A 14681-nucleotide genomic window follows, 5' to 3' on the forward strand; every position below is an offset into this window, starting at 1 on the left:
GTTTTATAATTAATCTGTATAAATAAATAGAATGTATAGATTATATTTATCATATTGACATTGTCAGAAAGTAGGTACTTAATATCCATAGGTTTAAGAAACGGAAGAAAAGCTAGCCTGACCAAGAACAAACATATTAATTCCAACTTCTTACTGAAATCAACAACGAAGTGATTGTCAACATAAATAATAAAAAAAACAATAAATATTATTATGGTTTATCTAAGATGAAAGAAGGGAAACGTAACACTTTATTTGTTAACTATTAACTATGTTAAGGCAACTACTTAATTAAGAATTGCATGCTTCTTTTTGTAACTTCATTGGAGTGTAAAAACGTTGACCGAAGTACATTTTGTATGAAGAGCGGAAGCTTTCATTCTAAAAATGTGCACACGGTCAACACTTTTACACCCCCATAAAGTTACAAAAAGAAGTATTCAATACTTATAATTACCTTTTTTTATCTAGGTTAATGAAAATACGATTTTTATCAGGTTTTTATTTAATTTACCTGTGCACTTTATTGTGGAACCTCGTGTCATCATCAATGATAAGTTTTATTGTTTAATGCAATTGCTCTAGGAATAACGCTTCATTGCAGTGGGTAGCCAATCAGAATAAAGTATTATAATGAAACATATATCTAATGTAATTATTTGTTAATACGTATTTAAATGGACGAAAATTGGCTGATTGCAGGATAAATAAAATTTAATCAATAGAAGTTTATTTTTGTCGTTGAAAATTCTTAAGCTTTTACCATTTGTTTGAAACAAATTTTACAAATATATGTATACAAAATACCCTTTCATTTTCATATCACTTCCCTAACATTGAGAAAGATAAGATGATTTCTTTAAAAGACTTCAGAACTTTAGTTTAATTAGTTATCAAAGGTACCAGGATTACAATTTAGTACGCCAGACGCGCGTTTCGTCTACACAAGACTCATCAGTGACGCTCATATCTAAATTTTATAAAGCCAAACAAGTACAAAGTTAAAGAGCATTAAGGATCAAAAAAAGGTTAAGCTAAATACGGCTAAGGTAATCTATGCCTGGGATAAGAAAATCCTAAGTTAAAATCGAAACCTGGAAACAGTGATAAACTGAGGTCACATGATCTGATAGGGGTATAGTCAGAGTCAAGTTTACAATTACAATTTAAGTATTCGTGTACTGGTTTGACTTTAAAAAGTCATGCGATATTTCTCATTATTTACTCCCCCTTGGAAATATCCCATACTTATTGATATCTATTAGCAACGTACATATAAATACATTCATCCTGTGAATACTACGTTGTATGTGCTATAGTAGTCTCATGTTTATCTATAATTTCAAAACGTATTTAAGCTGTACCAACAACTTACTTTGCCTCCCAAAGTATCTATTCATATGCAGAACTTGTTGGAACACAACTGAAAAATATACTTTCGCTTGAAATTGACGATCACATTATACATGACATATGTTACTAAACAAAAACAAAATCAAAATGGCCTGCGGTAAACTATACAACCGAGTAGACACATTTGTAACGGTTATTTTTAAAAACGATGGTCAGTATTATATTAAAGTACAGTGTTATATTACATTTCGTTTCTGTGTGTGTTACATATTAATGTTGTGCTTCTGCTGTGTCGTAGTTATCTTATATTTAATGCGTATCCATCAGTTTACTACTGTTGCCTTTATTTATTGTTCAATAGTCCATTTGCCAATAACCTATTTGATTCTGTTATTACACACTTTTTAAACAAATTACTTCCCTTTGTCAATCGTCGACTGGTTCCATACCGGACAAAATTGGCTTTTGCCAATGCAAAGTATGATGAATTGAAAGTGTTGTATCAGTGGTTTAACCAATTTTTCATAAAACATAATTCAGTGTCAAAAGTATTTAAATTAAAAACAAATTAATGTAATTAATAGATTTGAAAACCTTAAAGATTACTAACATTACGCACAGGTAAGTTTGCTCGTTCTGCTATAAATAAAAATTAATGTCCCTCATAAGGAAGACAACTGAAAGAGGGATCTCTAATTACAGGGTCAATTACGGGGAATTGGCCAATAGCCTATTGCATCCAACAAAAAGAACTTTCGATACACATAACCCTGAATCTAATTATATTGAGTTTGTGGTTTGTAATAATACGTATGTCTTTTGTTAAGATGGCAAGCAAATCTTCATATTATAATAATGTTTATGAAAGCACCCATAATCTTACCATACATCTTTCTTAATCAATAATAAACTGTTATCACAGAGATATGTCTCGCCTTTTTGTAATTTTGGCAATGAATTGTGCCAATTAATGCTAATACAATTGCAAACCAAATATCAATGACCTACCACTAGTGGATCTCCATAAATTGACCTAATCACAAACTAATACATGTAATGTAAGCAAACAAATCAAAGTCAATAGACCATGACTGAGGGGGCCGAGCCAAATAATCTCCATGGCAATGAGATGTGACAATGCTAATACATCTGCATACCAATTATCATTGATGTACCACAAGTGGATCTCCATAAACTGACCTAATCACAAAGTAATACATGTAAAGTAAGCAAACCATTCAAAATCAATAGACCATGACTGAGGGGGCGGAGCCAAATAATCTTCATGGCAATGAGATGTGGAAATGGTAATACATCTGCATACCAATTATCATTGACATACCACTAGTGGTTCCACATAAAACTGAGCTAATCACAAACTAATACATTGTTGACGCCGTCGCCGACGCCGGAAACAGCATACCTATGTCTCGCTTTTTGACTCCGTCAAGGCGAGACAATAAAATTGCTTTACTGAATAAAAATTGTATCACCCTTATCATGTCAGAAAACACAATTCACAGTAAAATCACAAGAATACTGAACTTCGAATGTTCTTTAAAGGCCTCAAATCCTAGACATATACAGAAGAAAACAACATTTTGAAAAAAGCCATTGTTCATAATATGGTTAAAAGATATAGCGTTCGTGTCCCCGAATGCATTACAAAAATTACAAAGGAATAGTTTTGTTACAGTTGTGCTACAAATAAGCACTGAAACATCAAGTAAAGTAACCATCAAAGACAGTTTGTTTCAGCATAAGATGAAAGTCTGAAAACTTAATGAGAAAGGTCCTTGAATATTACAAATGTAGTTCATCATTTAATGAAGTAGCTACTTATCTCAAATTTTCAAAGGTTTAACAATATATAATAGCGAGACATTATCATTTGTTATCAATATCTTTTATTTTTGCGAAGTATTAGTTAATTCAAAGTGAGCATTATCTCTGAAATGAAACAAATGTAAGGTAAAATTCTAAGAAATATTTTTTTACAGAAAAAATATCAACATAATCAATTGTCATCAATACATTTTGTATGTTTTAAGTTCGAATGGTTTAAACATTATAATGATGTTATTCAAGGGAGAGTTTTTGAAACAAATGAATCACATTCAACATAATAGACAAACAAACTTTTCGATTCCTGTATCTTGGCATTGTACACGGTCATGTGTTTGTGGGACGATTTATGACGTCTTTACACTATATCCATTATATTGTAGATGTGTAGTCATTTGTATGGTTCTACGCTAGTAATTTTGGAACCATTTAAAGCTTGCTATTCGGTGTGAGCCAATGTTCCGTGAAAAATACCATACTTCATTTTTAAAATGTTTTACTTTTGCAAATTGTAACTTGAATGGAGAGTTGACTCATTGGCAGTAATGTCAAATCTTATCATATCAAATAATCCCACCATATTCTGTCAGGAGCCAGTCATCCAGTGGTAGTAGTTTTGACTGTTACATATTTGTTTTCGTTCATTGTTATGCCTCATTCATAGGCATTATGTTTCTGGTCTGTGCGTCCGTCTGTTCGTCTGTCCCGATTCAGGTTAAAGTTTTGGTTAAAGTTTTTGATCAATATAGTTTTTGATGAAATTGAAGTCCGATCAATTTGAAACTTAGTAAACATGTTCCCTGTGATATAATATTTCTAATGTTAATGCCAAATTAGAGATTTTATCCCATTTTCACGGTCCAGTGCACACAGAAAATGATAGTGCGGATGGGGCATCTGTGTACTTGGGACACATTTTTGTTTGTACATTAATTAGGCCGTTAGTTTTATCGTTTAATTGAAATGTTTTACATTTGTGGTTTCGGAACTTTTCATAGCTAACTATTGGGCATGGGCTTTGGTTATTGTTGAAGGCCGTTAGGTGATATATTGCTGTTAATTTCTGTGTCATTTGGTATCTTGAGGATAGTTGTCTCGTTGGCAATCATAACACATCTTTTTCTATATTTCATCCAAATTTCTAACAAAAAACTAATTAATAAGCGTCAATTTTAAAATTTGCTAAATCCACACATTTTAATTCAATCTTGAAACCTAATAAATGGTAGATTGACAATCAACGGTACAAAATTTCCTCCTTTTATAATTTATTAACTATTTCTTGCATTGAAAGAGGTTATTCTTCTGTAACCTACTATCAAGACAAAAAAAGTTGTAAAGTGTTAAGACACTTTATATTTAACTTAATTAAGACACGTTTTATCTTACTTAAGAGTTAACACACTTTGTATCTAACTTAAGAGTTAAGACACTTTTTATTTAACTTAACTTGTTAATTCAATCGTGTTTATATGGTGAGGTCATCACACCTCTATTTGTGCTACGAGGTATGGCTTCTCTCTTAAATGAAAATCTATTAGTTACATCAATATATATATAACGGTATAGAATACATTTGTATATCAATTTTGGCAAATACTAGCGATAAATTGAGACAGTTTTTCGTGATCTTTTTTTTTATTCTTAAACAAAACAAAACAAAAACAATTAATGGACACATAACTAAAACCGGATAGAATACAACACTCTTCTTAAATATTTGATCCAGAAAAACTACCTAGATATTGTAGATTTCTTTGTCTTATTTTTACTGGATGTGAACGTGTCTCGAGGCAGACTTTTTCTGAATAATCCCACAAAAGCATCACGGAACTGCTGAGAGGTTAACACATATAAGAAAAAATTAATTCCATAGTTGAACTGCTCTAATCCTTGTGAAAACTCCTTCAATACCTTTAACCATTCATGTTGATTTCCGTGGCCGTGACTTTTTTTTTGGAAAGCTACAAATTGAAAAATAGAGACCGGACAAACAAGGAGAATGAATGATATGTTTATACCTATCAACATAACTGTTATTTTTATGTGTACGTCATCATTACTTTTTGTTGTCATTGATTTTCTAGCCCGTATTTGGATCGTAAGCTTCCAGATGATAAGGGTTGTAAGGATCACTAGAACGGGGATCGGTATCAGAGAATACCATGCCAATCCAGCTAGTAGCATTCCACCAAACAACTGGACTTCTTGTGTTGAATTGTGATTATAACCATCATGGACACACACTCCATTGGTGCTTGTGTATGCGTAACTCCAGAATCCATTGAATGTTGCGATAACCATAACAATGACGGAAATCATGACGATGACTGTTCTTTTTGTCACAATTAATTTTGCTTTCAAGGGAAACCAAACTGCTATGAAGCGCTCGACACATAGACCAACTACAAACCAAGAAGACATCATCTTTGAAGACTTTAGGATGATAAAGTACAATTTACAGAGTACGTCACTGAATGCCCGGATGTCCACACCAAAAAACTGTGTGACAAATGCCTTGTGGAAGGGTTGAATAACTAAAAAGATGGTATCAGATATGGCTAATGCTATCAATGATAAAGATGAAGTTGTATTTGAAAATCTTTTTGACCGCATAACTATGATAGTGAATATGTTTCCTGTTACTCCGACAATTGTAACAACTGGTAAGAAAATATAATTGAAGTATTGTAAAACACCTGGCTGCTGCATCATGGGATTTCCTGTGGTTGTATTCCCGCCTCTCTCTGTTAAACTCGAGTTCGAAATATCGGTGAAATTTATCATATTTCTGCTAAAAGAAAACAATAAAAAACATTGGTATATTTTAATGATGCATGGTTGTTTATTTTTATATCATTACATATACAGATATTTTAATATGTAGTATGAGTGCAAATGAAACAACTCTCCATCCAAGTCACAAATTATTTTTGGATCCTCAATGCTCTTCAACTTTGTACTTGGTTGGTTTTATAAATATTTTGAGTTGAGCGTCACTGATGAGTCTTGTGTAGACGAAACGCGCGTCTGGCGTACTAAATTATAATCCTGGTACCTTTGATAACTATTATAAAAGTAAACCATTATAGGTCTTACATATAAGCGGACTTATACATGTACAAAACAGATTAAGCAAAGTATATACAGCTTATCTCTTTATCAATCTAATACATAAAATGTCATTTTGATCACCCAAAGGAAATATTTTTTCGAAAAGTTGATTTTGCAACATTTTCCCGATAAGTACGTATTTGGTAAATTTAATGTCTTTAAACGAACACTTTTTGAACAGTTATAATTGTCACAATTCAACACTCAATGAGAGAAAAAACTGCAACATTTACAAAAAATCTGTCAATTGATCCATTGTTACATAAGCAAAGCTAGAACACACCTGCGGTATCACGGGTCCATAACTGAGTTCATGTATAAAACGATATGTAAGTCTTATTTTAGCCTGGTTTTTTTTTTGTGTTGGTATTTTCATCTGATAAAGCCATGCTGAATAAAAGATGCACAGTTTTCTTTGCTTTCCAAATCTTTTTTGTTTGAACCAGTCGACCTGGAACTTATCAAATATTGGTAATATTATTTTTTTGGGAAACCAAAGGGCCTGTAAAAAGGTTTTCCATCAACAGCATTGTCCTATATTAGTTAAAATAAGGTTGAATTCTTCGATTCACCGTTTTTACCGTACGTCATGCCTTCTAACAAATCGCAAAATGTACATAATTATACGCCTTATTTTCAGTCTAAATATTTAGTATTTGTGTTGTCATCTTATAAAGTCATGCTGAAAAAAAAAATACAAACCAATGTGACAATTATTGAAAAAAGAAGTGTGATTGTGACCCGTGTATATAGCAAATCCCAAATACACTGTTTGGTGGTGCGCCTGTCCGATGCGGAAAGTACAGATAAGGTAACAGGTAAATATACTATAATTGGTTTCGGTATCTGATTCGACCCGGAACTTGTTAATCATTTTTATTGCACACGGTTGAATTCTCAAGCTCTTATATCAGACATTGATACTCAACAAGAACCATTATGCAGAAGCTTTTGCTATAAATCACATGCTAGAAGATATCAGTTACTGGACATTACAAAGAAGTCAAAAACTGTTAAATAATATTCCTTGTTGGGGACTGATCGCATCTTGGTACTTCCCAGTTTCCCTTAATTTTTGTCATACTTATGCATAATTTATTTTCAGATAGTATAAACATTTTTACTTTTTTAAAATCCTTGTGATTCTCAATTTATAGCAGATAAGATACAGTGTGGCACTGCTTAGATGACATTTAGACTTTAAAAGCAGATGAATCTTTCTTTTTTTTTGTGTGTGTTTAACTAAACCTTGACAGTTTGTTTTATTGGTGAAGGATTGTGATAAAACTGTTAATAATTCAATAGTGTGACGTTTTTTTAATATATATTGCTGGATAGTTTTCTTACTCCTATTTGTGGAGGTGTGCCTAAATTGGCAGAAGATAGACAATACAGATACAGATTGCCAATATTATTTATGTGGGAAACAAAAGGGACTGGAATGATGTACTTAACACCATTGTCCTATATTAGCTATATATAAAGATGAATTCTTTGATTTGTCGTTTTCACCTCATGACGGCTAACAAATTGGACCCCGTTATATTAGTATTAAAGATAACGAAATCTGCACTAGAACCTATTCTACTGCAATGATTCTCAATCTTTTTGATGGAGCAATTAACTCTTTTTCAATCTATACAAAGATCGGATCTTTATTGATTGGATGTTGAGGTTTTAACGCCGCTTCTAAGAGTCAGTTTTGGGCTATATCGAGAGGGTCAGTTTTCATAGTGGGAAAGCCAGAGTGCACGATGAAAACCACTGACCTTCAATAGAAAAAATGACAATCCTAGCATAGACAATTAAGATTAGCATCAAGTGCACATGCACGACCGGTGGAGTTCGAACTAACAACATCGGTGTTGACTAGCTAGTGATGACAGAGTTAGAACTATTTATACCACTTGAACAACGAGGACCCTGGCTCTTAATTAAACCTAAACAATTATTAAGCAGGTCATAGAACAAATGTGAGTTATAAGTCACATTACAAACAGCATAACTTTATCTATCAGGTGGCAATACGAAGGATAAAAAATAAGTCGTAGGTATTTTTATTCAGTAAAGGACCCACGTGTTCTTGAAGCCCGAACAGTAAAACACCCGGTCATAAAACATTACAAAGGGTGAACGTAAAAAGTGAACCTCATTGGCACTCACACCTCATCTTTCTATATCTAATCTTTTCTATTGTTAGTCATTCTTTCTGCCAATAATTTACCAATTATAAAATGCTATTATCATGGTCATCACGATAAACTTAAAAGTTTGAATTCCTAAAAATCAGAGATCATGTAAGGACAACTTCTGTCTGAAAAAAATGTCCAGTCATCAATAAAATACGAGACAGTGATTTATAAAATATTTACAAGTACTAGACTAAGTTTAAACATATATGTATTTATAGTGGATTGGGAAACAAATTATTGCAACCTATATTACTCCCTTTCTACTGTGCAGTTGCGAGTGCTACCTTGAAGCGGCATTAGCCTGCTATTTTTCAAAATCTACGAGGGTGTCTGTCGCGTGCAAGAGATATGGCTCTCTCTTAACACGAGTCAGCCTGTAATCGTCCCTTTCTGACGAATAATCATCGTTTCCTCAAAACCATACTCGCATATAGTGCCAAGGGAGACCCGAAATTCAGTCCCGGAACGTTTCCCCCTGTAGCGGGTATCGAACCAGGAACCTTTGTGTTGGAAGTCCAATGCACTAACCATTAAAGCACGGCTTTTATAAAGTATTAGTATATAGTTTATAGACATTTGGAAATATTCTTGTATTTGCATCATAAATGTATGTTACATGAATTTATGTTATATGCAATGAAGTTTAAGTTACATTCAGAGTATTTTCTGTTTGTAAATCTCTGTTATTTTGTTGCTGTTAACATACCCACCGATGTCCTTTTAACATTAGCATATGTAATGCGTTTTCATAAAAACGGTCAAATAAATATTTAAAAGTTGAAGCTTTTCTTTTCATAGCTGTAGATCGTTATATTTTTGAGCGTTCCTGATGAAGGTAAATTCAGAAAATCGCTTCGGACGCAAGAAATTGATAAATGTGTTGCTTTCAATTTTTTAAATCACTGGGTACAATACCTCTGCTGGTGGACACAAGTCCCGAGGGTATCATCTGTATTTTCAGCTCAATAGTCATTTCTTCGGTACTGACATGATTTAACAAACTTTACTAAAATTGTCCGTGAATTAATTTTGAAATTATTATGAAACCAAGATTTCAACTCTCTCGGGCAAAGTTGGCTTTAGATGAATTTGGCTATTTAGTTTAGGTATTTCGACATATAGCTCTTCGGCGATTTTCGGTACTTATTAATCTTCTGATTTCCAATGTTTTGCTTTAAGCGTTCCTGATGAAGGTAAATCCAGAAAAAAAGCTTCGGACGCAAGAAATTAATAAATGTGTTGTTTTCAATTTTTAAGCACATTCCCTACAAAATATGATTATCTCTCTGATATGTTATGGTAAAAAAATGTAGGGAAACAGATTCAATACTAGTATACAAAGATGTATGGAAAATCTAATTAGCTCCTTCGTCAAAATAATAAAATTGTATTTTTTATCCAGCCTCCTTTAAAAACAAACACAAACGTTTATTACATATTTAATTTTCTTACCTTCTGCGTAAATATCAACTTATTCCGATTCTTCAAATGTCCACTCTTTGAAATGTCTACAAACGAATACGAAGTGGTGTGGTTATATATCAGAGGAGGCGTGACCTATGTAATGGGTAGCTAATTTGTCCAAAGAAATGATGAGAAGGATTAAGGAAGCAAAAATAAGTTAACAGATTATCTCAATGTTCGAATATCAAAGATTCAAAGTCATTCATCGATGTATCTTAAATTTGTCTTTATCTGCAAGGTCAAAGCAAAATATTAGCTTCTGTTAAATGGATATATAATGCTGATTAAAGCAATTTCTAACATCAAAGATCTCAAAAGTCACCAATCGATATATCTTATAATTTGTCTAAAAAACTAAAAAACTGCAAGGTCAGACTACTAGTAACTGACCTATCTGACACATCAGGATCATCGCAAATTTGTTTTCTTTACTGGTGAATCATTTGTTTTGTGTAAAGTTTTTCTCTACCTTTAGTTTTGATTGATTGATTGTTGGTTGCTTAACGTTCAGTGGCAAATATGTCATGCATATTCAGGACGAGAACAAGTTCACAATAAATACATTAGGTAGGTTGATACAATAGTGGCCATCTGGGATGATGGTCGGAGAAATTTGGTCTGCCACCGGAAAAGGAGGATATATTGGATAGGGACAGACATTTTGCCTTGCAACAGGCCACCTACGGACCCCTCAAAGAGTTGTTGCAAGGGTTCTTAACGTGCACAGAGCGTGGCACTCTTTTTACACGAGGCATCGAATTTAACGTCCCCTTCTGACCGGACGTGACTGCAAACTTGATACATCCCGCACAGCCAAACGGACGCCCCACTTCGGCAAGCGTTTTAGTGCCGGCTGGGAGAAGACCAAGTGACCATATTTCTTTACCCCAGTCACCCTTGGGGATTCTTTAGTTTTGAATAAAAGTCATTATATGCAAAAGGAAAAATTGAAATAGCGTCATTTAAGGAACGTTCTTTTCTATTTATATGAGAGTTATCAAAGGTACCATGCTTATAATTTATTTCGCCAGACGCGTGTTTCATTTACATTTACATAAGACTCATCAGTGACGCTCAGATCAAAATTATAAGTAAGCCGAAATTGGTACAAGTTGGAAGAGCATTGATGACCCAAAATCTCGAAACAAATTTGCCACATAACCCAAAGATAATCTAGTCTTGGGATAAGAAAATCCTTATTATTTAGAATAATTCATATTTTTGCAAACAGTAAAGTTATAAAATGATCATATAATTATATACATAGCAACACCGAAGTGCTGACTACTGGGCGGGTGATGCCCTCGGGGACAAAACGTCCACAAGAAGGGGCATCGACTCAGTGGTGTAAAAAGATTGAGGTTGATGGCTATGTTTGTTATTCAGAAATATCGTCTTACTAGTATACGGTTGTATTTTCTAAGTTTCTTGAAGATATAGACAAAATAGAAACGCAGTTGTAAATTTGGTCATTAAGCGGCAATAATTCATATAAGGAGTCAAATGACAATTGTGAACATTTGATTTATTTGTAGATCCGGTTTGTTGACAGTTTCTAGCAATATAAAGATTCTCCAGCTATTAAAAGTAAAATGAATTGATGGCATCGGTTATAAGGGAGCAATGTTTTCTTTGTGTATTGAATACTAGTATTAAATATACATGTACACTGGAATAAATATTTCGTTTAAGTTATGGATTATGTGTTTTAATAGGTCTAAATAAGGGTATGATTTTATTAAGGTTTTAATTACCCAATATTTGTCTTCGTGAAAATTCTTGGCCGTATGACTTTTGACGTGACTCGGTATTTACACGTCCCGCAACAAGGTAATTGACTTTTTGACTATTTGCATTCCTGGTGCAAGTGTGTCAACTCCTGATGTTGCGTGTTTTACAGTGTTTGTTCTGTTTTGGTTTCCCTTGTTTTTGTATTATCTACTACATGTAAATAAACTATATACGATACGTACTGTCAACAATACAAACTTTTTGTGACATTTAATGTCAAATTACCTTTTTTCTTTGCGCCTTTGTTACATTATCTATTGTGCATAGTTCTATTTAAAATCAGGTGGATATTAAAATCAATAATAATAATAAAAAAATGCACGCGATTTCATGCTAAAAATTACCTATTCGTAATTCGAAGAAATCAAAATTAGAATATAAATAAATGTAGGAATGCTATCAACACATTTCCTTATATACTGAATCACGCGACAATTATTATATTTCCTCCTGATATTGATTTGAATAAACCAAACGTGTGCAATGCTAAAATATCAATAGAAACAATTTCAGGCAAAGTCACAGTAGGTTAGAGCTCCCTTGGAAAATTAATCTTATCAAATAAACAAAATATAGTAATAATAACATAAGGGAGCAATGCTGACAAACTTCTGTAAGCGCCATGAATCAACAATATTATAAAACTATACACTTAATACAATTCATATCGGATTTTTCTTACATTTTGACAAAAAGTACGTGCGCTTGACAAATCATACAAAGACTCGTTTTAGGGATCCTTTGTTTTTACATTTTTATATAATTGTAATTGAAGCGTAAAAAAACTTCGATAGCGTTGTGTCCCAATGTTTGCCTATAAAGGACCGTATACTGCATGCACAACGACATGTAGCAATTTCATTTTCGTGCGATATAAGAATTTCAGGATGTTCAAATATGAAACCACCAAAGGGAAAGGAAAAAACTCTACAAAATATATAAACATAAGCTCGCCAGAAGAAGAATATATATATACGGGATATATACCCCTAAAAATAAAAGTTTACTTCTCAACTCCCGACCCTCTCCTAAATAATTACATCATAACATTATTCAACCTTAGAAAATACTAAACCAAATAAATTCCCCTTCTCTCACAGGAAAACAAACAAGATAATTAAAAAAGATACTTCCTTAATTCAAAGAGTTGCAGCCCTAAATATAGCAAAATTTCATAGTTCTTTTTCAAAACATTGATCATCTTACGGTCGTTCGTACCTTTCGTCAAAATGTAGGAAAGCTATGTTAGTCTAATCCAGATAATTTGCTTTAATATAGAAATAGGGTCTACTCGGCGACCATGAATTGTTCAGTATAATGTGAAATAAAAAAAAATCAGAACACACATTGTATATACAAAAGTTTTACTTACAAATGTTTGACGTGTTCTTGATAGTCAGATCTCTATACACTGTCGGCTCTATTCACAATTACTTACATCTATTCATGTTTTTTTTTATAATATTCCGTCCTGCATTGATCTACGTGCATTGAATATTTCTCAAAAGAATCATACAAAAGTCGACAAGTGAGTATAATAGTGTGAACAGAATATTTGTGTTCGTGATATTCGGTTAAACAGAATTATTTTCATCCATGTGCATATTTTTTTATGATGTCATACTTTGATTGTTATACAAATAGTCATTGAACCAATGTTGAAAAGAATCGTACAATAGTTTAGAAATGTTAACTCATTAGTGATAAATGAATGTTGGCCAAACCAGGTTGTCAGTTCATTATATTTTGTTATCACGCTTCCTTATTGTTATTCATTGTATGACTATATCTGTTGACGTTAATTCGATCACGCTAGCATTGAACTCGATCTCAATTCTCGATCCAATTAATTTTTACAGTTATCTTAATTACTACATTTTCGAAATATATGTTTGAATGTTCCTCTGGTAAGCCCTCTTCTAATTAAATACACTAGAACACCCGCGAAATCGCGGGCATTGTTTTTGGAAGAATTATGTAAAATATTGAATGACTGGCGAATTTCAGCAAAAGTATCATAAGTCAGAGGTTGTTGGGGACAGGGAAATGTGTTTTTTCTTTATCCCTCCTCCTTTATTTCCAAAATTCCCAATTTTGGTTTTCTATCAATTTCAATATGAACATAATACATTTAGTGAGGAATTTCAGCAAAAGTATCATAAGTCATAGTTTATTGGGGACAGGAAAATGATTTTTTTATATCCCTCCTCCTTCATTTCCAACATTCCCAATTTTTGGTTTTCTATCAATTTCAATATGAACATAATACATTGAGTATGTTATGAACATTTAAGTAAGGGAGCTACCATTTGATTTTGAAAAAAATAGGCAGGCCAGGAGTTTTGAGTAAAAAAAATAAGCAGGATGAGACACACTTGCAAAAAAAAAGTCAGGACGACAATTTAGGTAAAAAACCAGAGACTCTCAAGAGCCTGAATCGCTCACCTTAATTTTTTTGCTTAAATCTCTCATCAATGATTATTTTGGCTTTTCAATTTATTTAAATGTTCTTTGAATCGTCCTATTTTCTTCAAAAGCAAAAAAAAAACATTTTCTCCTATGTTCTATTTTAGCCATAGGAGCTATGTTTCTTGACATACAAGGAATTAAAATATAAAATTTATACTAGATTATCTGAAACTCATTAAGTTTAAGTTTGGCTGAAATTGATACAGCAGTTTCAGAGGAGAAGATTTTTTTAAAGTAAGTCAACATGATGAACAAATTGTGATTTTTTTTTTAAAGGGCAATAACTCCTTAAGGGGTCGATTAACAATTTTGGTCAAATTGAATTATTTGTAGATCTTACTTTGCTTAACATTTTTGCTATGAACAGTTTATCTGTATCTATAATAATATTCCAGATAATAACCAAAAACTGCAAAATTTCTTTAAAATCATCAATTCAGGGGCATAAAAACT

At 32.7% G+C, this 14681-nt stretch overlaps 1 protein-coding gene across 2 annotated transcripts; it reads right to left on the reverse strand.

Moving 5' to 3' along the window:
- Nucleotides 1–4894: 4894 nt before the first annotated feature.
- Nucleotides 4895–13180, reverse strand: LOC134684114 (growth hormone secretagogue receptor type 1-like). 2 transcript variants are annotated; one of them, XM_063543390.1, is made up of 2 exons: nt 13132–13180; nt 4895–5989 (listed from the first exon to the last, which is right to left on the reverse strand). In XM_063543390.1, the coding sequence occupies exon 2, from the start codon at nt 5983–5985 to the stop codon at nt 4933–4935; it is 1053 nt and encodes a 350-aa protein (XP_063399460.1). In that variant the 5' UTR covers nt 5986–5989; nt 13132–13180; the 3' UTR covers nt 4895–4932. The 2 variants fall into 2 exon arrangements, with proteins under 2 accessions (XP_063399460.1, XP_063399461.1); XM_063543391.1 differs by having other exon boundaries at nt 4895–5992; nt 13132–13171.
- Nucleotides 13181–14681: the final 1501 nt, after the last annotated feature.

This window comes from Mytilus trossulus, chromosome 9, assembly GCF_036588685.1.
Source record: "Mytilus trossulus isolate FHL-02 chromosome 9, PNRI_Mtr1.1.1.hap1, whole genome shotgun sequence".
NCBI classification, from domain to species: domain Eukaryota; kingdom Metazoa; phylum Mollusca; class Bivalvia; order Mytilida; family Mytilidae; genus Mytilus; species Mytilus trossulus.